The sequence below is a fragment of the Pagrus pagrus genome (genome assembly GCF_965226575.1).
Source record: "Pagrus pagrus genome assembly, chromosome: 5".
Lineage (NCBI taxonomy): Eukaryota > Metazoa > Chordata > Actinopteri > Spariformes > Sparidae > Pagrus > Pagrus pagrus.
The window spans coordinates 2,608,731-2,633,943 of NC_140189.1; the positions used below are offsets into that span (position 1 = coordinate 2,608,731).

General features: G+C 42.9%; 1 protein-coding gene and 1 long non-coding RNA gene across 3 annotated transcripts in view; one reads left to right on the forward strand and one right to left on the reverse strand.

Moving 5' to 3' along the window:
- Positions 1-25,213, forward strand: part of afg2a (AFG2 AAA ATPase homolog A) — a 146,677-nt gene that overhangs the window by 43,023 nt on the left and 78,441 nt on the right. For both annotated transcript variants that reach the window (XM_084352217.1, XM_084352218.1), the window contains exon 15: positions 11,819-11,945. In XM_084352217.1, coding sequence (XP_084208343.1) covers positions 11,819-11,945 — 127 coding nt within the window. The remainder of the gene's footprint in view (positions 1-11,818; positions 11,946-25,213) is intronic.
- Positions 1,216-2,874, reverse strand: LOC311257548. Its single transcript, XR_014622633.1, has 2 exons — positions 2,509-2,874; positions 1,216-1,629 (listed from the first exon to the last, which is right to left on the reverse strand). It is a non-coding gene; the product is annotated as an uncharacterized lncRNA (long non-coding RNA).

Genomic DNA, 25,213 nt, shown 5'->3' on the forward strand with positions numbered 1-25,213 from the left:
ATAGTCTCTCTCCAATTCACCACTCTGTCCTCCATTCACTAATCCTCTTCCCTCCTTCCTTTTCTCCCCACTATCTCCCTTCACCCAAACTTTCTTTCTCTCTCTCTCTCACCCTCTCTCTCCCTTCATATCTCAGTGACAGAGCTCCTTTGTGTTCCTCTGTAGCCTTGTCTCTGCTAATGACGTCTGGCACTTCCGCTGGCCCTGTCAACAGAGACTGTGTGTGTGTGTGTGTGTGTGTGTGTGTGTGTGTGTGTGTGTGTGTGTGTGTGTGTGTGTGTGTGTGTGTGTGTGTGTGTGTGTGTGTGTGTGTGTGAGCTGAGAAGGGTGGCTGTCTGCACTGCGTTATGGAAAATAACCACCTTGTAATACACTGACTAACACACTGAGGACTTTCTTAAAGGATAAAGCTGGAGATATTATATCTGTTTAACTGTTTACAGATCTGACTTGAATTATAATTAATGTTGCCAAAGCCTGATTTATCTTCTTCTTCAGTTCCATAGAACTCCATTGTTGTCCAAAAACTATTAAAAACACATCAGTGAGCCACACTGTTGCACTGGCTGACATGTTCCTTCGTTACCATGGACACACTCATACACAGTGGGTTATGTTGAGTCAATCCCAAATGCTCGGTGCATTTGCTGACCCAAATATTCACTAATGCATCAAATGTATTTTAATTCGTGACTGACAACAGTCCCCATCAAATGCACTTCATACCCCTGTATGTATTAGCCTTTTATTAATTAACATGAAATGTGTTACTGATTTGTTTGATTATTTCTTTAAAAATACGGATTTGAGTTGTCCTCGACATCGATTCAGTTGTGCTACTACCTTTACTGCCGGCTCAAAGGTATCTGAGGTATCAGTATCTGATCTATAATGATCTGACCAATAACACATTTGCGTTTGTAAGCCACTAGACAATGCCTTGCCTTTGCCATATCATGACAATGAATCTGAACTTACCTGCTGGCTTGTTAAGTCAGGCAGTGGATCCAGTTATCAAACATTGGGTTTTATTCAATGGCCGCTTGCATATTATGACTTTAAATATTCTATATTGCACAGAAAATATCTCATTCTGATCTGAGAGTATGGGAGCCTTGATATACTCCAGAAGTGCATTTACAAGTCCAAACAAGGTGACATATGTAGCGCCTGTAGTCTTAACTGGCTAGTAACAACAATAACACTACATTCAGCTAGGTTCGATAGAGTTGGTAGTAGTGAAACAATTTATTGTCACAGTAGTAAACATTGCAAAATTGAAACAAAACACAAAAAATAGAGCTCTCTGTATTTAAAGAAAATAATAAAAAAATAAAAAGTTCAAAGAAAATTGTCCATCCTTCTATTGAAGGTCAGAGTTCAATGTTCAATTGTGTTTATGTTCTGTGTAATGTTCAGTCCAAATGTTCTTACTACCCGGGTAGATTTGTGTATGTGTTCTTATCTGTGTGAAGTGAAACGATATCTCGGCTCCTCGGATTGGGTCTACAGCTGGCCAGGCTGGACCCGCTCCGTCTGAATCTCTCGCTGGATTGGCTCGCCACCGAAACCTCCTGTCTCGGAATTCTGGATCTGGGGTCCTAATCCGTCGAAGCACAAAAAACCAGTCTACACAAAGAGTGTAGAACAAATAATCATTACTTCCTATTCAACTGACATCCTTCTACTTTCACTTTCACTCTACTTCTTCACACTTATACCCAAATAAAGGATACACAGTATTTAAATGCTTTAAATGAGACTGCATATATTTTTACAGTGCTGTCTAAGCATGTTTACCATGACTATTGTTTATCATGAACTTAAATATTAACATAAATTACCTTATTTATTTTAATAAAGCTATATTCATATTTATAAACCGCTCAATAAATCAGAATTTACATTTTTAACACAGTATTTATCTTTTAACCATAGCATTTTATCTCTTTTTAACCATAAAGTTACAGTATAAACTCTAAACAGTATGAATTATTTTGAGTAGAATACATATTAAACCAATTGTAGTGCAAAAACACTCAACACATTAATTCCAATGACCAGAAAAATAATTAACATGACCTGGTATCATTTAACCACACTTCTGTACCATAGCTGCATGTATTTCTCGTCATGACTCTCAGTAAAGCTCATTAGCTTGACCAGCTAGTACCACATTAGCTTAGATAGCTTCACCATTAGCATTTACATCACATTCAACAGGTAACACCTGGAATTAGCATAGCGGCGGTTAGCCGCGATTAGCTTAGAGCGCTTAGCGTTAGCTTCGCGCTAGTCACTAGCAATCTTTTTACAGCTCGCTTTCAATGCACACATTAATACAGCAGGTCTACTGGAGCAGGTCTAAAACATCAACAAAACATATCATGGACTTAGCATGGACTCCGACTGGTTTTTATGAACTCACTTCAGTCATAGGAATTCTCTCTATCAATGCTAATACCCACACTAGCCTGAGGCTTGCTAAGCAACATAGCATTTTCTTACCGGAGTTCTCTGGGACACTTAACACGGTGAACTCGGTCTCCCTCTCCTTCACACAAACTCGTAACGACACTTCCTAATGAACAGAAGACTTATGAAGGTTTTGCTCGAGAGTTACTGATGTTTTATCGTGGTTTTGTTCACTTTACATACCCCGGTCCTTCTGCTCGGTACATGTGCGACCGCTCTGCTCGGTGTCTCAGCTTGGTCTAAAATGACGGACGGGTAAGACTGTGCAGGTCACAGGTCACGTCGAGATCACGTTCAACGCGTCCATGGTTACTCGTAGGGTGAGGGTGCCACCATGTGGGCAAACGGGGGTACTGTATTTAAACTACAAATACTGGTTTAGTAACCATGTGGGTTACACCCTCCCCTCTTAAATCTGCATGAGTCCCTTCATGAGCTGGTCTCTCAATCACATGGAGGTTGTCGTAGTTACTGATAATGTCTAATGCTTGATTAAAGCTCTGTAAGATGTTCTGTGCAAAAGACACTAAGGGTTTCCCCAACTGAATGTACTGAAAACGATCAGGGGCTTGCCGTGACCTTTCTGACCTCCGTGTTGAGTCAGGGGGGTTTCCTCCTGTTTCACTTTCACTTTCTGTTTCTTTGTCAGACTGGGGTGCCTGAGTGGGGTTCGGCTCAGCACCTTGTAGAACCTCTACAGTCCCTTCACCTGCAGGGTTCTCCTCGTCAGTTCCATTTGTTTTGTCCTGTTCCGTTCCTTTTGTCATATCCGATTTGTTTGTCATATTCATTTCAGTTGTCTCATCCGGTTCAGGTGTCACGTCCTGTTGTGTACTGTCCTCTCCAGCAGGGGACTGCTCAACCATGACCTCAGGCTCCTCTCCTTCTACCAACTCGGGGGGTGTTTCAACAGGTGCAGCAAGGAGATTGCTGTTTTCAGGACCAACCTGAGGCTGGGGGGTCAAGGGTACCAAAGGCAAGGCCGGCAGACCGCCACGCTCTGGGGTTGCATTGGGTTTCTGCCCCGGGATTTCACAGACTTGTGTGAATCTCTTCTCAGGAACAACAGGGGAGAGATCAGGATAGATGAGGAAGTCGTCATCGGACTCTGAGTGTTCCCCCAAGAGTTGTGGGTGACTCTGTCTTGTCCTTGGCTTGCGAACCTTAGGCTTGACTGGTTCAGGTTCCTCCTCTTCTGAGAGGTCACCGCAAGCAAGTAGCAAGTCCCTATGTAGAGTTCGGATGGGACCGTCCCCGTTGATGGACTGTACTTTGTAGACAGGTAGGTCTCCCACTTTTTCCAGAACCTTGTACATAGTGGACTCCCACTTGTCCGCAAGTTTGTGTTTACCTCGGAACCTCAGATTCTTGACCAAGACTTGGTCTCCTTCCTCGAGTGTTGACTCTCGGACTGCTTTATCAAAGCGACGCTTGTTTCTGTCAGCAACCTTTTGTGAATTTCTGATGGCAATCTGATAACTCTCCTCCAAGCGTGCTTTTAGTTGTTTCACGTACTGAGAATGGGACTTGGGGGAGCCATCTTTCACAGGTAAGCAGAAGGCGATATCAACAGGTAAACGGGGTTGACGTCCAAACATCAATTCGTATGGACTGTACCCTGTGACGTCGCTCTTGGTGCAGTTGTAGGCATGCGTGAGTGGTTTTACGAAATCTCGCCAATGACTCTTTTCTTTGTCTTTTAGGGTTCCCAGCATGCCTAAGAGGGTTCGATTAAACCTCTCTACGGGGTTTCCCCTTGGGTGATAGGGCGTAGTGCGCACCTTGGTGATGCCTGCTAGGGCGCAGAGTTCTTTGATGAGTTGGGACTCGAAGTCCCTGCCCTGATCACTCAGCAGCCGCTCAGGAAAGCCGTAGTGCACGAAGAACTGCTCCCAAAGAGTTTTGGCGACCGTTGTTGCCTTCTGGTCCTTGGTCGGAATGGCGACAGCATATTTGGTAAAATGGTCTGTGATGACCAATATGTCTTTTGTATTGTGACTGTCGGGCTCAAGAGATAAGTAGTCAATGCACACCAATTCCATGGGGCGAGTTGTATGGATGTTCACGAGAGGCGCTGATCTTTCTGGTTGCGTCTTCCTTCTGACACAACGTCCGCATGACTTAATCTTTTTCTCCACATCCGCAGCCATTCTCGGCCAATAGAACCTTGTTCTAACCAAGTCCAGGGTCCTATCCAGACCCATGTGTCCCATATCCTCATGTAAGGACTTGAGAATGGTAACACGAAGAGACGCGGGAGCAACGAACTGGTAAGTGACATCGTCTCCAGATTGACGTGCTCTGTACAACAGACCATTCCTCATCTCCAACCTTTTCCTTTCTTTGAGCATCAGCCTGAGCTCCGGAGAGTCGGGAACCAGGCTGGTCTCATCTCCATTCTCCAAGAATTGGATAACCTGTCCAATGATCGGGTCGGACCTTTGATGTTGCCGTAGTTCCTCTGAACTGTAGGTAGGTATGGTAGAAGAGCCTAACACATCATTTCCGTAGGTGTCCGGAACAGCATCAGGATGGATAGCGAGGGACTCGACCAAAGTGATGGAAGGTAAGTCAGAGTCTGCCTCGCTAAGAAGACGGTGTTGACAGACAACAGCGACTGCGTCTACAGGTAAGTCTTGTTGGTCGGAAGATGAGGAAAGATGATGTGACGTGAATCTTTTGATTCGCTCTTTCTCTTCAAGAGATGCAGGATCGTCAGCCAAACTGTCATGCGGCCGTCGTGAGAGGCCGTCGGCGTCCTGGTTGCTCTTCCCAGCACGGTACTTTATGTTGAAGTCAAAGGTCGAAAGAGCTGCTAGCCAGCGATAACTGGCAGCGTCAAGTTTGGCGGACTTCAAAACATAAGTTAATGGATTGTTGTCCGTTATGACAGTGAAAGCGTTCCCATAAAGGTAGTCATGGAATTTCTCTACGATCGACCACTTGAGAGCGAGGAATTCAAGCTTATGGGCGGGATATCGCTTTTCACTGGATGAAAGACCTCTGCTCGCATAAGCGATGACTCGCATTTCGCCTTCCTGTTCTTGGTACAGGGCCGCCCCTAGACCGGAAGTGCTAGCGTCGGTGTGTAGCACGTATGCTAGTTTTGGGTCTGCGAAACCAAGGACAGGTGCGGAGGTAAGTTTTTCAATGATGACGTCAAATGCCTTTTGACAATCAGGTGTCCACCGTTCGTTGAAGGGTTCTTTGGGGTTGAAGTACCCTCCGGGGCGAGGTGTTCTGGGGCCCTTTCGATAAGGTGGGTAGCCGCCGGTGAGATCATTCAAGGGTCTGACTATTTTTGAATAGTCGCAGACAAAGCGGCGGTAATACCCCGCGAAGCCTAAAAAAGACTTGAGCTCGCCGAGGGTTTGAGGTCTGGGCCAGGTGCGGAGAGCGCTAACCTTGTCTGGGTCAGTCTCTACCCCTCTGCTCGAAACGATGTGGCCTAGATACCGCACTGAGCTCTGGAAGAAATGGCACTTTTTGGGTGAGAGTTTCAGGCCATTCTCTCTCAGCTGCTGGAGGACGTGCTTGAGCCGGACTTCATGCTCCTCTAACGTGCTGGAAAACACGATGATGTCATCTAAAAATACCAGTACTTCCTTCAGATTGATGGAACCCATGACTCTTTCCATAAGTCGTTGGAAGGTACTGGGGGCATTTGTGATACCTTGGGGCATGCGATTGAATTCGTAAAACCCCAACGGGCAAACAAAAGCGGTCTTGGACTTATCACGTTCCTCCATCTCTATTTGGTAATAGCCGGATTTTAGATCCATTACTGAAAACCATTTAGATCCGGCGAGAACTGAAAAGGCTTCCTCAAGATTGGGCAATGCATATGCGTCTCTGATTGTCAAGGAATTTAGCTTACGATAATCAATGCAAAGACGGACCTCTCCATTCTTTTTACGAACTACTACTATTGGGGAAGCGTAAGGGGACTCGGACTCACGAATCACTCCTGCGTCTAGCAATGTACGCAAATGCCTTCTCACCGCTTCGTAGTCGTTTGGGTGGATTGGTCGGGGTCTTTGTTTGAATGGTGTGTCGTCCTTCAGATTTATGTGGTGTTTCACTTTGGTTGCGTGCCCAAAATCATCCTCATCACAGGCAAAAACATCACGATACTCATACAAACTACTTGTTACTCTGTCCTTCCAGTCTTTTGGAAGGGGTGAATCGCCAAAGTCAATGGTGAACCCTGACTGGTCTGGTTTTTTGGCTGGTTTGGGGGTGCCAGCACAGCATTCCACAGGGTCAGCGGGTTTGTTTGAGTCAGGTAAGTTGTCATGGATCTCTTTGGGTGTGTGAAGCTCGGCAATGACACAGTTTGAAGGAAGTGTGACATCGTGCTCGTTCTCATTTCTCATCCATACAGACAGCTTGTGAGGATGGCAGCAGGGCAAGGTGACGAGGCAGCATTCTACAAACACCCCACCAGGTAAGGCGGAAGACTGAGGCTGCTCGACCATAACACAATCACTGGGGGTGTCAACCTTCACATACCCTTCTAAACAGACTCTCTCTTGAGCAAGTAAGACCTGCTGGACTTTACCATTTAGCTTAGCTAACCCTATTCTCCCTGTAGAGTTAACTGTGTTTCTGAGCTTGAGTACACGAATAATCTGCCTATAGCCATAAACAGAAGATAAGTCACTGGGGTTTCTATCAATACAATGTTCTTCATACAAAATGTCTAATGCATTTGTGCCAATGAGGACGGGTAAGTCACTGTTACTGCCGCGGTCTGGTACCACTAAGGCTAATGTAGAGATTTCAGGCTCAGCTTCAACAAATTCTCTGGGGAACTTAAGAGTGATGGGTACATAGCCTAAATAGGGGACATTCTGACCGTTAGCGCCCTCAACATCCAGGGCTTGGAAGGGCTGGATGGGGTGCTCTGACAGGTGAGTTCTGGAAAAGGAAGCGGTTACTGTGGTCACCTGGGACCCTGAGTCTAGGAGACACCTAGTGTTAACCCCTGACACACTGACATCTGCTACACATTTCTGCCCTACAAGACCTCGAGGGAGCTTAGCTTGGGGGTCTACTCTGTGTGAGCGAATGAATGTTTTTGTCCTAATTTTTGGGTTGGGACTATCATTCTCAGTTACAGTTCCTGGTTGTCCCACAGCAGGAACTGCATTCAGTTTAAACTCTGTTCCCAGGCTTCTTGTTTTTGCTTTAGCTCTCTGCGCTTCTTTTCAACTAATTCAGGGTTTGCTTCATTGTTGCAGGAAGGCGCGATGTGGCCGTCCTCGCCACACCTGAAGCAGTACCATGGGCGGGGCTTCCTATTGATAAGTTTTGGTTCTGGAGAAAGCGATGGATTTCCTTCAGCAGGAGCTTTGGGCTTAGCCTTTTGTTTCCTACCTGGCTTAGCAGACGCTTGGTTTGATCTTAAGGAAGCTTCCAAGGAAGCTACTTGGGCTTGTAGCTTCGCCATTTGTTTTTCAAGCTTCTGTGGGTCAGAGGGGGTAACTGTTGCTTCATCATCAGTAGTGGCATAGTCCTCCACTGAGAGCGTGTGTGACTGTACTTTCATTCTGTTAGCCCCAAGGTGCTGCTTCATCCTGCTGGACTTGGCAGCTTGTCTGTCCTCCTCAGAGCGCACTGAAAGGAGTAACTCTGGAAAAGGAGGAGGGTTATTCTTCTTATGTTCGAGCTGAAGACTGGTAAGTAGACCATTACTCCAGCAGCCTCTACAGAACTGCTTAAGAAGCTGGCGGTCGGAATCACTAGCAGCTAACCCACCTCTTTTGATGACCTTACTCAAGATTGTCTGCAAGCGCTGCAAATAGCCAGAAGGCTTTTCTCCAGGATCTTGGTTTGTGTGTAAGAACTTCGCGAAAAGCTCATCACCATCATCAATGATACCATAAGCAGAGTCAAGAAGGGCAAGATACTCATGAGGAGATGCATTGGGCCCAAGGTGTTTCACAATGGCGGCTGCAGGCAGAAAGAGACTCTCAACCATTTTCCTGGTTGTGTGGGTAGCAGACATGGTGGGGTCTGCAAGGAAAAACTCAACGTTGCTGCGCCACGTGTCAAAATCTGACTCTGCACTGGGACAAGGGATTCTCCCTGAAAAGGGTCTGAGTCTGGTGTTGCCTTGATAGTGGTGGGGAAGATCACTGCTCTTGATGACATGCTCGACCACCACTTTTTGGATTTCTGGAGTGGAGAGATGCTCAGAAGGTAAGTGCTGGATTGGGACCTTGGGTGGGGATAAGGCCGCTGCATCTACCTCAACTGGGGATGTTTGAAGCTCAGGGGTAGTCCTACCAGGGGAGTGTGCAGGGCTGGCGTAGTGAGATCCCTGATTACTTCCTGATGCGGCAGGTTGAGTGGTCTGGGTTTTGGTGGATGCTTGGATCCTAGCCAGCTCATCTTCTAAAAGCTTTGCGAAATCTGCCCCACTTAGCTGAGCGACACCCTTCAGTTCACTTAGGTAGGTCTGAGTTAAGGTGGAACTTCTGTCTGCTGTGTACAGCTCTGACAAGAGCTCAATGTGGTGGACAGTGTCTGGGCTACTGGAGGGTCTATCAACAGGTAAGGTATCTTTAAGATGCTCAATAGCTTCACCAGAACTATACTCCACAATGGCTGAGTTCTGGAACTTAGCTTCTCTGCTGGTAACTTTAATAATCCTCTCAATCTTACCAAACTGTCCCAGGTACTCAAACACTTCATTGTCTACATCACAACCAGTTACACCACTAATTAGCAGTGCATTAGGTACTTTAACATTTTCCCTTGTAACAGTATCCATAGTTGGTTTTGGACCAAAATGTAAATTTATGCAAATCAAATAGCATCAATGCTTACAGAAACGTACAATAAATGTTACACTGTTAAACTTCACGCTCAAAAGAGTTAAACCAACTCCTGGCTGGCTCGCCAAGTTTTATGTAGCGCCTGTAGTCTTAACTGGCTAGTAACAACAATAACACTACATTCAGCTAGGTTCGATAGAGTTGGTAGTAGTGAAACAATTTATTGTCACAGTAGTAAACATTGCAAAATTGAAACAAAACACAAAAAATAGAGCTCTCTGTATTTAAAGAAAATAATAAAAAAATAAAAAGTTCAAAGAAAATTGTCCATCCTTCTATTGAAGGTCAGAGTTCAATGTTCAATTGTGTTTATGTTCTGTGTAATGTTCAGTCCAAATGTTCTTACTACCCGGGTAGATTTGTGTATGTGTTCTTATCTGTGTGAAGTGAAACGATATCTCGGCTCCTCGGATTGGGTCTACAGCTGGCCAGGCTGGACCCGCTCCGTCTGAATCTCTCGCTGGATTGGCTCGCCACCGAAACCTCCTGTCTCGGAATTCTGGATCTGGGGTCCTAATCCGTCGAAGCACAAAAAACCAGTCTACACAAAGAGTGTAGAACAAATAATCATTACTTCCTATTCAACTGACATCCTTCTACTTTCACTTTCACTCTACTTCTTCACACTTATACCCAAATAAAGGATACACAGTATTTAAATGCTTTAAATGAGACTGCATATATTTTTACAGTGCTGTCTAAGCATGTTTACCATGACTATTGTTTATCATGAACTTAAATATTAACATAAATTACCTTATTTATTTTAATAAAGCTATATTCATATTTATAAACCGCTCAATAAATCAGAATTTACATTTTTAACACAGTATTTATCTTTTAACCATAGCATTTTATCTCTTTTTAACCATAAAGTTACAGTATAAACTCTAAACAGTATGAATTATTTTGAGTAGAATACATATTAAACCAATTGTAGTGCAAAAACACTCAACACATTAATTCCAATGACCAGAAAAATAATTAACATGACCTGGTATCATTTAACCACACTTCTGTACCATAGCTGCATGTATTTCTCGTCATGACTCTCAGTAAAGCTCATTAGCTTGACCAGCTAGTACCACATTAGCTTAGATAGCTTCACCATTAGCATTTACATCACATTCAACAGGTAACACCTGGAATTAGCATAGCGGCGGTTAGCCGCGATTAGCTTAGAGCGCTTAGCGTTAGCTTCGCGCTAGTCACTAGCAATCTTTTTACAGCTCGCTTTCAATGCACACATTAATACAGCAGGTCTACTGGAGCAGGTCTAAAACATCAACAAAACATATCATGGACTTAGCATGGACTCCGACTGGTTTTTATGAACTCACTTCAGTCATAGGAATTCTCTCTATCAATGCTAATACCCACACTAGCCTGAGGCTTGCTAAGCAACATAGCATTTTCTTACCGGAGTTCTCTGGGACACTTAACACGGTGAACTCGGTCTCCCTCTCCTTCACACAAACTCGTAACGACACTTCCTAATGAACAGAAGACTTATGAAGGTTTTGCTCGAGAGTTACTGATGTTTTATCGTGGTTTTGTTCACTTTACATACCCCGGTCCTTCTGCTCGGTACATGTGCGACCGCTCTGCTCGGTGTCTCAGCTTGGTCTAAAATGACGGACGGGTAAGACTGTGCAGGTCACAGGTCACGTCGAGATCACGTTCAACGCGTCCATGGTTACTCGTAGGGTGAGGGTGCCACCATGTGGGCAAACGGGGGTACTGTATTTAAACTACAAATACTGGTTTAGTAACCATGTGGGTTACACCTATTTGCTAACGTTGTCTAAAGGAAAGCTTCTTTATTTGAGTGGTTTCTGGGGCCTTGTTTTGAGTTGCAGTTCAGGAGGACGTCATTGGCAGGAAAGCTCACTTTTGCTGCCAAAGCCTTTCCTTTCCTTTTTTTTATATTAAGAAGAATTGTGCTAATGAAAGAACCTGCTATCACAGTGTCAGTGAAACTATTCAAAAGTTCCCTCAAGGTATTCAGGAACTGGGTGATTTTCCTAATTTCGTAATACAGCAAATATTATTGATGAATGAGAAAAGTTTGAGGCATGCGTTGTGTTGGACTCCTGAGAGCAGAAACTTGAGTGTTGCTTTCATTTGTATCATCCACTCCATCATCCATCACACATGATTGTCCCATCGCTCTCTTTTCTTCCATTAGTCCATTTGTCTCTTTCTTTATTGCACTCTTGTTTCCTTCATTTCTTACAGTACATGCTGTCTGTCTGTCCTCCCACCAATCCATCCATCCATCCATCCATCCATCCATCCATCCATCCATCCATCATCTTTCTGTAGTTCAGCTTTTACACCATCAATAATTTCCTTTTTCCCAGTTTTTGATAATTTACATAAGTCCTTTTACCTCTCCATCATCCATTTATCCACTCATCAATCACATCAATCTCATCACTCTTTCCCTCTTTTTCGATCCCATCCACTCATCTATCTTATGTTCTCATCCACCCCTTCAGCTCCTCGGGTTCCGGCGGTGTTGGCGACCGGGTCCTGGCTCAGCTCCTGACAGAGATGGACGGCATCGAGCAGCTCCGAGACGTCACTGTGCTGGCCGCCACCAACCGGCCCGACATGATCGATAAGGTAAACAGACGCTGGCTCTCTGTCTTTATCGCTCCTTTCTCCTCTTTGGTCCTTGATTTATATGGTTTAGGGGATGTTGTGTGTTTGTCTCTCTTGTCTCCTCCTTTCTGTCTCCTCCTCTGTTGTACATGATTGATAAGGTTAAAGGTTGCTTGCTCCAGTCTGTCTTCTCGACTCTCTCTTCAGATGCCGTCACTGTCTTGTTTTGGTGCAGTTGAATTAGATGCTGGAGCAGTCTTACACCTTGTTGGTTTTGGGTACATTTGTTTTAAACATGTTTGGAGTGGTTTAGTCTATCTAGAGTTTTGGCTCATGTAGTTTGTTTGGCTGAATGGCGCCAAATGACTTTTTGTTCTCTTCCAAGAGATCAAATGACTGAAAAGGGAATTGAAACACATTTAGTGAACATTTCACATCAAATTTTTTAATTTGGAGTTAGTGGTTGTGTGTATTAATTAAGCTCAATCCAGTGAATACCTGCAACAGAGTTTCACTTCAAAAACAGTCCATTTAAAACTGCAGGTGGGAGTTAAACGTTTATCTCTTTTTCCTCTCAATGACAATTTGAGAAAATAAAGATCTTACTATCAGACTTTTTATTCTCCTACCTTCCGTCCATTTTCAATGTTTCTACCCTTTTATCTCCTCTTCCTCTTCCCATCTACAAAAGCTTTCTTGGCCTCTTATCCACCCATCTCCGTCCTAATGAAATGTCCTGAGTGCTGATCAAAGGAGGAGTCTGTGCCTTGTCAGAAAGGACACAGGAAAGGAGAATGTCGTAGTGCTTCTTAAGCTCCTGCTCAAGCTGCCGTCTGTCTCTGTCTTTCTTCTGTGTTCTTTCTTTTGGTCTCCAGTCCTGCTTACTATAGATATACTTCATTATCTCTGATGCTGTCAGGAAGTGTTGATTATAGAGTAGAATAGCCATCATTTAAAGATTATTATAATAACAGCACCTAAACGTATGGAATGATTGCTTTTTAAGACATTTTCTTAGCTATTTAACTTAAATAGGAATTTCTAGGAATTTGTCAGCTTTGGTGTTTTTTCTCTTTGTGATATTTTCGTCCATCATGACTAGTGGTCATAAAAACATTATACTAATTTTCCTATAGTTAAGAGATTTGGGAAATACAAGTTCTGGCAAAAACAAAGTTGTCTTTCCAGGGAAAAGTACCATCTGTGTAACTTTTGTTCAGACTGAAAGACAAGTGTTTGGGATCATTTCTTTTAGAAGCATGCGCTCCTTGTCTTCACTAATAAGCATTTTAAAGTCAGAAGAAATTTGATAATTATTTTTTATTCTTAAGTTTGCAGTTAGGAGTTAAAGTGACGGTTTTAGAAACCGGGTTTCTTGTTAACATGATGTTCATGGGTGTCACAGTTTTGACTCTAAATTGAAAAACAATCACAATGACCTTTCGATTTCAAACACTAAAATCAAAAGCAGGATCTCGATTCTCCAGATGCATGTCTTAAGAAACCACTTTATTTTGTTGAATCCTGGAATCTTTATTTTTGGTGACTATTGTTTGAACTCGCCTAACTCCAACTTTCAAAAAGCCACCAGGATGAAGTCTAGCTGTTAAATACCCCTATCTTTTTAAAGAAGAATTTAAAAATGCAAATGACAGTTGTAAGGGTATAAAACCAATGATTTGTTGATCTTAACAAACCCAGATGTGATAGTCTGACAATGGCATAGCCGTCAGTGCTGAAATCTAACTGTGGACTTGGAGAGTCATGACACCCCTAATGATGTTTGAGACATCAGAAAACGGCGTAAAGCTACTTAAGGCAATGTGAATGCACTGACTGATATGCAAATCGATGCACACCATATACTACCACTTCGTAGAATAACAAATAAATAAATATTTTGAGCTGTTGATGAACAATTTTCAATCCCAAAATTTAACTTGGATTTTGGATTTTGTATGAAATACATTACACGTTTTCCTTTTCTTTTCATCTCCATCCATCTTCCACTCCAATTTCCATTTTTTCTTTTTTTAACTTTATTTTTATTCATAATAATCACATATCGTCATCGGAGAAAAGATGCCACATCTGCAGTTATTGTACATAAACTGGTAACTACTCACTATCACCACTTGGAGATACTACTATGAGAAATCCCCCACATACAAACTTTGGGTAACCCCCTCCCCAAACACTCCACCCCCGCTCCATTCTAGCCCACTTGTGGAGAATTGATCCATCCCTGCGGTGGGGGAATGACAGCGACTTCCTCCGCCTCTGCAACTGGTTGCCGTCTCATTTCAAACTCCATTAGCAGTGTGGCAGCTAAGACACAGCCTGAGAGTGTGTTTGCATGTGTGTGTGTCAGAGAGGGAAAGAGATGCATGAAGAGAAAACTGGAGAGAGAAAGAAACTCTTACAACAGTAGGTAGGGGGTCAAGCCCCTGGGTGGACAGATGGGAAACCCCAGGCCTCCCTCTCAGGAAGTGGTCTCCCGGGCAGCTGAGAAATCAGATTACCTCCTCCCTCCCACACCCCCCACCGAGTGCGAGTCTGTGTGTGTGTGTGTGTGTGTGTGTGTGTGTGTGTGTGTGTATTATAAGGTTGAACTCATTTGAATGAGGAACCCATGACATACATTGGGAAAGGAAGCTGCCAAATGGACAGATAGCCCCCCCATGTTCGCCCTCCACTCCTGATGGTTTTAGCACCCTACCCAGCTTTACTGTCCCACTGCCAGCACCGACACTGACTGACAGTTCACACCGGAGATGGGCGGGCATTTCCATACCAATGGCAGGATATGATGGGACAAATGAAGATTAATGGGACGCTCTGGTGTCAACGAAGTCATTGTCGACTGTTGGTGCAGCAGAGGAGGCTCCTGGGGGCCTCAGCTGTTTGATGGACAGGGTGGGAAGGGATGAAGAGAGGAAGAGAGAGGAGAAAGTGGCGTTTACTTGAGTTTGAAAGGAGCTAGCCTGGTGTCCATCTTTCAACCAAAGCCACAAGACAGTGTGGATTTTCGCTTCTTACCAGGTTTAAAAGAGGCTGTTTTGAGTTGGGAAACTCTTTCCCCACTTGGCTGCAAAGTCACAATAATTTTTATTTGATATACTGAGTAGAGTTAAACTGGAACTTTATGATATTTAGGAAGCATTTTAGCAAGAATGGGATGATTTAAATGAAATATTAAACATTGCTTATATCATAATCCATAAGCCAGAAATCAGGCGCAAATCATACTTTTAACAGCAGTGTTGTCGCAAGAAGCATTGAAAGAGTGGTAGAAAGAAGCTCACAGTGATGTCAACCCTTTTTCCAAATTTTTATATGTTAATCTTGTGATTTAAATTTTCTGGAGCGATTTAAAGCTAGGGTTGACAAGTTGTTCTAGAAGTCTTTTTTGTCATATTTGTAGAAAGTCTCCTAATGCAGGCCTCTGATAAGCCCATCTAATCGTCTTTCTCTGCCCGTATGAAAAACAACTGCTTGTGCGTGTTTTTTTCAATGTCAAAGCTGTTAGTTTCTTTATGAAGAATGTGTTTCGTTTCTCATCCGATCTAGACTCTCCAGCACTTTATAAATAGAAACTAAAGAGGCCCAAAGTCGTAACAATACTGAAGCTTAACTTTTATAACTAAGACATCCTGTCCTTTTGCACATGCACAAAGTCCTCCAACTTCCTCTGGCCTTTGTATTACATCCATGAGAAACAAGACCAGATATGCAACAACATACGCACATAATGTGACTAATGCAGCTGAATCACATCCTAACAAATGGATAACAAAAAGATAGTTTTCACACAAGCACACAGAGTCCCTCTGCTTCCTCTCGCCTTTATATCACAACTGTGATAAATGTTGTTTAACTGCAGACGAACCACAATGATCTGCTCTTGTGCCAAACACATAAACACATATCTCCCACTTTTGATATCCAATTGCATAAAGTAACTAAACCAGAGGTGGAAGAAGAACTCACATCTTGTACTTCGGTAAAAGTTGTAATACCACAATGTAGAGATACTCTCTTAAAAGAAAAAGTCATTTATTCAAAAATGTACTTGAAGTATATTTTGATCCTAATACTTTTAAACTCGAGTACCAAAAGTGAACTTGATCTATAACATTACACCATGCTTTATTTGGTTTATCATGAATCTGAATCTGCAGAGTAATTTAAGTTACAAAACAAATGTCGAAAAATGAGTACAGTACAATATTTTACAGTACAGTACTTTAGTAAATGTACTTTGTGACTTTCCACTACAAGTCTCACAATAGCTAGTTTAAGTAGGTTAGTCCATCCCTCTGCATGATGACATGTCACTAAACAACCCCCCTCACACCTCCTGCTGCCCCCACCACCTTAAAAAAACTTCTCACACTTCCTCTTTCCTTTGTATTGTGCCAGTCACCCAAGCCCACCTCTGACCTGCTGAGACTGGGCCGTGGTGATTGATTAGCACCACCAGGAATATTTATCCAGCCTGTTCAGTAGGAAGAACCCCCTGTCACTGTGTTTGTCGAGCTGCTGTCAATGTAGCTGATAGTACATAAACTCACACACTCAAACAAGTCGTCCCTTTAAGCATTTGTAGTTTGTCCGAAGCCACATTTTGACATACTTTTCTCCTCCAGTTAGCTGGTGTTGTGAATCTGCTGGTGGCTTGATCCAGAGGAAAGATAGTGTTGGCTTGTTGTTTCACTGAAAGCTCATTTGTTTACCCTAATGTGCGGCGGGCTCATCCATGCTATCAGGAGGCTGGGGTGCTTACAGTGGAGAAAGATTACTAGCAGATGGGTCTTTGTTTGGGACCAGAAGTTCCCAACTGTGCTCTTATCAGATCAAGGGGTGAAAATAAAACAGAGGCAATAGAATTACAGTTGAAAGGACAGTATGTCTATCCTGATACTCCAGGAACAATTAACATGGCTGCATTTTACAGCTGTCAGTTGAGGGGAGACTCCCAGGCTTTCCCTGGATTTTTTTTTCTTCTTTCCCTTTGACAGTTGTGATATTATATTCAACATAAAATGATATTCAGGGCTGCAAGTAACAATGTATCATGCCCAAATATCAAGATAGACGATATCGTCTTATGGCAAAGATGACATGTAGCCTCATTAAAATCCCTTGCTCGCCCTTTTCGCCCGCTTTAAACCCAAAATATTGCCAAGCTGGCGTTTTTCTTAGAAACTAAGTCCTCTATGTCTGTTTGTTAAAGCACCACGTGCATGTCGCTACATCAGTCCAATTAACATGTAGTAACCTCCACCAGTTTGGTCTCATTTCCACCTCGTCAAATATCATAGCCTATTGCCTCGGCTGCCACGACAGCTCTGCATGCATTTTCTTTTCAAAATAATAGCCAGAATATGCAGTAACAGCTGTTAGATATTTAATATTGTGAAAAATATTGCAAATGACTGAAAATATTGCAATGTCCGATATCGGACAGTCCAGATACATTCAGGCTATGATGAAAATGTAATGTAAACGATAAAAAGCAGAAAAGCTAACAAATGGTACCATGCTAACATGCTAAACTAAACTGATGAATATAGTTAACATTATACCTGCTTTACATCAGCATGTTAGCCTTGTAAATATGACCATGTTAGCATGCTGAAGTTAGCATTTAGCTCAAAGGATTTAGCTCATTTAGCTCAAACTATTAATTGATTAAATTCACAAATATCCTCTTGAGTATGCTAGTTCACATCCTTGTCCGCTACTCATTAAGTGCCCTTCAGTTGGCTGTTTATGTTTTTAATAAACATAAATACTATTAAACTATAATTGTACTGATAAGTCACAACATGCAGAGTTCCACAAGCACTTACACATTTCCTCTGTTCCTGTGTAGCTCACTGTGTTGTGGGTGAAATTTTGCCAGAAAGCTGTTCTGATTCATCAACAGCTCCGCAGGCGTTACTTAGATAGAATAATGACGACAAATAAATGGTTGTAAAACTTTCCTTCCTGACAACTAAATACTGTTTGCCAGATTTTTGCTGTTAAACACTACAGTTAGCTTTGTTGTACTTATCTGATTAATTCGAAATTACAAAATTGGGTGTGAAACTGAATTGGAAGCAGGGTCAAGTGAAGTTCGTTAGAATAAGTATTGTTTTTGATGAGCTACACAGATTGAGTCTTATCTTCCAGCAGTGTAGCTCGTCAGCCACCAGTTCAGAATGTCTTGTCTATCCACTCATGCTCATGTTTTAAGGTTTTCTCCGTCTTCATGTTCGAGGCTCCTCCCTCTGAAAATCAGCCCCCCTGTGCTGTAGTGTGGCTTTTGAACAGGAGATGGTGCCAAACTTGACATGGGTCCGCTCTTTTTACAATTATATTCAATACTGACAATTTCTGCAGATTAGAAACGTGCCAGAATACATGCCAAATGCTTAAAAAATGGTTCAGCACTGTTCATATGTTGCTCTGTAAATAAAGTAAGGAAACCTCTGTCCTCAGTGGTGATACAACCTCTGACTAAGTATGAACTCAGTGATAGATGGTCTTCTTTTTTAGATAAAAGTGAGATGGAGCCAACTGTTTTTGGCCGGCAACAGCAGGAAACATATCACACTAAATACATTTTTACCACATAGGAAAGCTGACTTAAATCTCAAGGGACTGCGTCGTATTATTTAATATGCTGCAGTACTGGATTGTGATACTTTCAGCAGCTCTTGGTTTTTAATGTTGTCTCTCTCAATTTAGCTGTAATTTTGTTGTTCTATCCATTTTTTTGTCATTCGTGGAAATGTAGCACTGCAGCATGATATATGGCACTGAAACATGAGGCCTTGCAAGATATTTTATGAGCCTTCACGGACTTGTGGTCTAACACATACTTCCAGTAACACAAGCTAGCGCATGTGACTATTTCATGGTCACTATTTAAATTCGTAAGTCATGCTGGTTTTCACAGAGTTAGTCTAAGACCCACAAAAGTCAGCATTTATATCTTTTAACTGGACACGTATGACAGCATCTGCATCTTGCTCTGCTCTTCTTCTTCCACCAAGGTGTTTCAATTCATGAAGTCCCTCTGTGGCTCACTGGGCTTTAAAGGAACTTGGGGCAGGATTTGTAAAAAAATAAACGTGCATTTTAAGTTTTTTAATGCTAATGGGTGATGAAGCGTTCAAAACCAAAAAAGAATGAGCCCACCCACGTATCTCTCCATTGCCTTGAACAGGCTGTGTGCTGCATAATGTACTGCAATTCATGGTCCGAATTTCCCGCGTAGTCTTGCGGACGTGCAACCGATGACGCTGAATGCGTGTCCTTGGTTACGAGAAGAAGACAAGACCGGTGGACCCAAACTAGTGTTTGGGTAGTGATGGATTCTGCTACGGCCCGCAAACAACCCACCATCACACAAAGTCCACTAAAAAGTCATACTAAGCAGAAAACAAAGGTTTTATGAGCCGCATGTCGTGAGTCGAAACTAAATTACGACCAAAGCCGGGCTGGCACCCGAATACACATCGGATACGCGTTCGACTCATGGAGGCAGCTTAGACTTGAATTGGGACTGAAAACAGATGCTGACATGGCTCATTTCCTAGTAACCAGGTAAGAAAACATTACAGGTCATGTTTAGAGCTTGATTTGAAAATCATATGAGATCACGAGGACTCGGAGTGACCTAACGTGCAAAGTAGCGTTAGCTGCAAACATGTAACTTAGTCCACCGCTGTGTAACACTGAATAGTTACAGACTGCACATTTTCCATGGTCCTTTAGTCTGAAACTGAATAGTTAGAAATATGTCCCTTTATATATGGGACCCAAAGCCCAACCTGTTATCTGGGAGGTGACGTTAGCAGCTGGATGTAGCCACAGGCTAACGGTTTGTTTGTGTCTGTGTAGTAATATTAGCCGCTTACACACAGCAATCCCGTATCAGAGACGATATTTCTGTCCCCCAATATGCCGTCTTTGCTTTCGCCTGTGCCTTTCAGACTGCATCAACCGTAACGGAAAATCGCTGCGCTTGTGTGTCGCTACACACAGTGAGCCGGCTTCCTGGCTGCTTCATGTGTGTAGGGGATAAGGCATCAGCTGCACTGCTGTGAAGAGTTCATGCGCGCTCTCGCGCTGGCTTGGCTGATGGCTGCAGTTACCCTAACGGCCACAACGGCCGTCGTGTCACTATTGAGTCTTATTTCTTGATCCTGCCCCAAGTTCCTTTAAGGGAGTCACACAAAGTAAACAGCAGACATAAGGCCTGTTCGGACAGCCTGAACATCTGCCAGTGTTTTCTGAGCCAGTCTGGACATTGCTAATTGTAATCACAGGCAAATTCCACCAGACTGTAATTAGAGGGCCACTTTATAAATATTCAGGCATTAGCTAAGTGTAGCTTTGATCCCCCCCTTGCATTCAGAGCTCACATCAGTGCCTCTGTGTTTGTGCGTGTGTGTTTGTGGCTCTCCATTCATGTATGCTTGCATGCTGGTGTTCCAGATCTTAATCAGAGGTGTTTTGCAAATGATTTATGCTTTTATCACCTGCCTGGGAGACCAGAGTGGTTGGGTTTCCCACCTCGTGACTGTTGAGAAAGTGTCAAATAAGTTCTAAATCATTGTGACTGTAACTCATTTTTATGTGTAGTGTATTAACTGGGGCTGCAACTAATGATTCAAGGTTAAATAATCTGTTGATCATTCTCATGATAGTATCATCATTTGATCCATTAAAGCACTAGTGTGTGGGATTAAGTGGCATCTAGGGCTGAGGTTGCAGATTGCAACAAAAGAAATACCCCATATCTTACTCACCTGTATGGTGCAGGCCAATAAGGCGGGGGGAAAAAAACAAGAAAAAAACCCAAAAACAAACATAAAGGCACTCTCTAGGGACATCTTCTGGTTTGTCCGCTCTGGGCTACAGTAGAAACGTGGCGGTGCAACATGGCAGACTCTGTGGAAAAAGACCCACTCCCTCTGTAGATAAAAATGGCTCATTCTAAGGTAACAAAAACACAACACATTTTTATTTGCAGGTGATTATACACTGGTGAAAACATCATTATGAATATTATTTACATTTTTGCCTCTATATATCTCTGTAGATTATGCACACTTGACCTTTAAATGACAGAAAATGTTGAAAAACGTCCAACAGAACTACCCATAATATAAAATTGACTTCTTTAAATTGCTTGTTTTAGAGTTGTTGGCTGATATTAGTGGCTGTTATTGGCCTATCACAGATATATCATTATTGGCACACATGATGTCCAATGTGAGATGATATGAATACTTTTGTTTTAACAAAACATGATGGAGAAAAAGATGCTTGGTAATTTAAAAGGAAAGTCTCTGTTACTGTTTCAGTGCACTGATGTAATTTTGGACAATAAAGACTGTACATTATGACTTCAGTGAAGAAAGCCTTACGTGAACACTCAAAACATTTCAGTCTTTGTTATTCGCCCTCACACGAGGGCATCAGAGGATCCTCTCAGTTTCGCCCCATGAATACCTTTTGTTTTGCCTTTTCTTTGGCACAAACCTCCACCTGAGCCATGCCTCCACTCAACAGGAAACAACCCTTAGCTAAAAGAGCGGCTATAAGCCAGCCAGTCAAAACAGGCCATATTTTATTTTGTGTTGGCCTGACGTTATCATCTCCCAAGCTTTGCTCTCCTCTCGTGACGAGCCAAGCATGATGGAATCTCTATTGGTGCTGTCTTAAAGGATTAGAGCTTATTCACTGTTTTTTCCTGACTGCACAGTTCTGAATAGGGCCCCGCTGCCACAGTACAGGGTGTCCTGCTGGAGCTGAGTTGAGCTGAGCTGTCGATATTATCCACACTGTAGCTATTAGTGTTTCTCTGCTTAAATTCTCTGTTCTTTTTAACTGTTTTCATCCAGAGTTTTTAACCACCAGCTACAGTTTTGATATGAATCTTTTTTTTTTCTTTTGCTTTAACACAATCCTGTTATGAGAGTATTTCCTGCCAAGGTTGTGTCTCTAAGATGCAGTAGGCAGAGTGAGAGTTTTGGCTTGTGGCTTAGTGAAGCTACAGTGGCAAAAGAAAACAAAAAGTGTGTGTGTGTGTGTGTGTGTGTGTGTGTCTTTGCAAGCAAGTAATGGGATACCACCTAGGGATGGATGAGCTCTGGGAAGCTGTGTGCGTGTGCGTGTGCTTGTGCGTGTGTGTTTGTGAGCATTGGGGGAGCAGGATCCCCAGGCAAGTATCAAACTTCAAGGGCTGTATTAGTATCAGCTTACACATGTGTGCATCCAAGAATACCACCACAAAAAGCTTCCAATCCAACCAAACACAGAAGAAAACCTGCAAGACCAGACTAACTCTGGTTAGCTAGACACAAACAGAGTTAGCTCAGTTGAAGAAAGTGCAGCAGTTTTCTACAATGAAGGGAATTCCTATTCTGATGTACATTAGATAAGCAGTCAGGAAAGTGTCAGACATACATATTATCAAAAAAAAACACTTGGTTGGCAGTTACAGAAAATGTCAAGATATTTAAAGAAACTGCGTGATTTCTTTTGTAACTGTAGCTGGTGATCAAGGTACGTGCATGTTATTTTTATTCTTTTTCCGTTTGTTGACTGGAGCGCTCTCTATGTTGAGGTTACCAGAGGAAGACTTGCCACTTCTAAATCAAAAGACACTCTGCGATTCTGTCAGCTACTCCTCTGTTTTGGTGAGCTAGACAGAGAAAGACATGAGGATGCTTGGTGTGTGTGTGTGTGTGTGTGTGTGTGTGTGTGGGGTGGGGGTGTGTGTGGGAGGGAGGGATAGGGAGGAAATGAGGGCTCTTTGTGCTCTGCTACCTGGCAGACATCTCCAGCATGTGTCGTCTTGCCTCTTGGCAAGCCGAGACCACCGGCGCCTTTGGAATGCTCTCAGTTCAGGAAATCTCGTTTATTCTCATAAATGCTACTCCTAAACCCCCCCCAATGCAATACTGCTGGAGTGCCAGTATATTTTCCTCTTTTTACGTCTCAGCATCTTTTCTCTGTATTCCTTTGTCCTTTTTCTATTTTTTTATCTTCGTCAAATGACAGGATCTTCTATACGGTTTGACAACCTCAGAATGAGACTCAAAAATCAACTGTCTTTCTTCAGAGTCGCTTTAAGAGTTTGCCCATAGTGTCCACCTTAATGCACGCACACTGGCTGCCTCTCCTTTGTTTTTACTCTACCAGCAGCCTTATTTGCTTTCTTTGTCGGTGGTAAGTTTTAAAAGGTCGAACGAAAACACACCTCATGTTTAGGACTTTTTTACCCGCAATCCCGTTATTATTACAGCCAGTGAGTCGCGTGTGGTGGAAGGCTGTTAATTATGAAGCCGATCAAAACCAATGTGCACCAAACAACATGGCAACAACCAGGAGTAGTCTGGTAAAAACAATGGCATAAGTAGGCCTACATTAAATGGTCGTATCACAATCGGTGAGATTACAGGAGTGATGTAATACCAGAGAGCGTCTCTGTGGCTGCAGAGCATGTGTGATTGACAGTAGAACGGAGGGTAAAAGCGAGGGCGTATCGTCCACTAGTTAATCGATCGCGGATGGCGCTGCTCTCTCAGATGGATTTAAAAAAATATAAAAATATACTTAGGTGGCTGCTAATATACCTGGGCAGACCGCCAAAGTAAAATATCTGTGTGGGAAACACATGCTGATGCTGCTGCATCATATTCTACCCCACACCTCTATACATAGTGGTACGATGAGACTAAGTGTAACGTACTGTGACGTCATCCTTTGGTTTGTGCATTACTGTTTTGATGCTGCAAGTTTGGCATCATTGCGGTTGATTGATTGATTGATTGGGTTGGTTTTTTTTTTGGAGCCAGTAGTGCCCATATTTTGACAAGAGGGTGGAGCTAGGGAGAATACTATATAGATTTCACAGACAAGCAGAGCAAACACCGTGATAGTGACTCGCCAGTCACAAGGTAGCCATGACCTAAATCATAACCTGCTTTATCTATTTTACTCAAAATGGGACCATAACTTCCAAATGAACATAATGCCGTATTGCAGAAGACCTAAACCCAGCAGTGGAGACAATAAACTCAGTAGAAAACTGTTTAGGTAATAAAGGTAATAAATCAAGTTAGAAGTAGGGTCATTTTCTCATAAGCTTATATAAAGTCAGACTTCTTTTTAAGATCGTCTGGAGACCCGTCTCTATTTTTGCCGAGCGGCAATATCTTTCAGCATGCCCACTGCGATAGCAAATCAAATATTTGAAAACACACAATTCCTAGTAGATGTAACATGAACACTAGGTTTCTACAGCTCGCCTTATGACAAGAACAACTGCCACCGTAATAACTGTCCAGAGTTGTAAAATCCTGTCTGAGTATTTTAAACCCCTTTGCAGTGTTTCAGCGTCTGATAAGCTTTTTAAACTCATGGATCTATTACTCACACTGGCCTTCCTGGATTGTATTTCATCTCTCACTGGTACCTGAAACAACACGCCTCCACCTAAACACACAGGCAAAATACAGAGCAGAAAGGAAATAGAAAGTATATCTTAACATTAAGTAACTCAATTGCCTTAATGATGTTATAGAATATTCTGACATCAATTTGATTTAATCTTTGAAACAAATCTTTACCATAAGTATTACATTTAGATTCACTGATTAATAGGTTGATACTTGTGCCACCTGAAGGGACATTTAACGGCCTGCCTGGTCTCTAGTCTATGTAAAAACCAGGGAGTAGGAAGGAGTCATCATTCACCACAATCAGGATACAGTCAGACCCACATACAGAATAGAAACTGGTAGGGGGCCAACTGGAGGGGGTGCAACAAATAATACCCCCTTTGTATGTTCCAAATATCCCCTGCTGAAACTCTCTGAGCCCGGCTCTCTGCTCTGGGGATCCCAACACCACATTAAGAGCTGCTTACAAGTAGATAAGGTGTAAGTTTTGGGGGGATTTGAAATGGGAGTTGGAGGAAGAGGGGGGTACGGTAATGTCGCAAAGGGAGCTACAGTGAGCTACAGTGTGTCTCCTGTGATAAAAAGCAGGTTTGTGCTGCCTTTTTTGTTCACTTCAACAAGGTCCAGTGGCGTGTTTGGAAAATGGCTAAACAAATGGGCTATTATTTGCTGCAGTCATTTCAGAGGCGCACCAGTCAGGCCGGGGGGGTAACGGTATCCCAATGTATATCCTTTGCTGGCCTCAGTCATCTTCATCAAGATTTAAGTTACCCATTGTAGCTGAAATGAAATGAATCCCACCAGGCCCTTCTGTGAGGG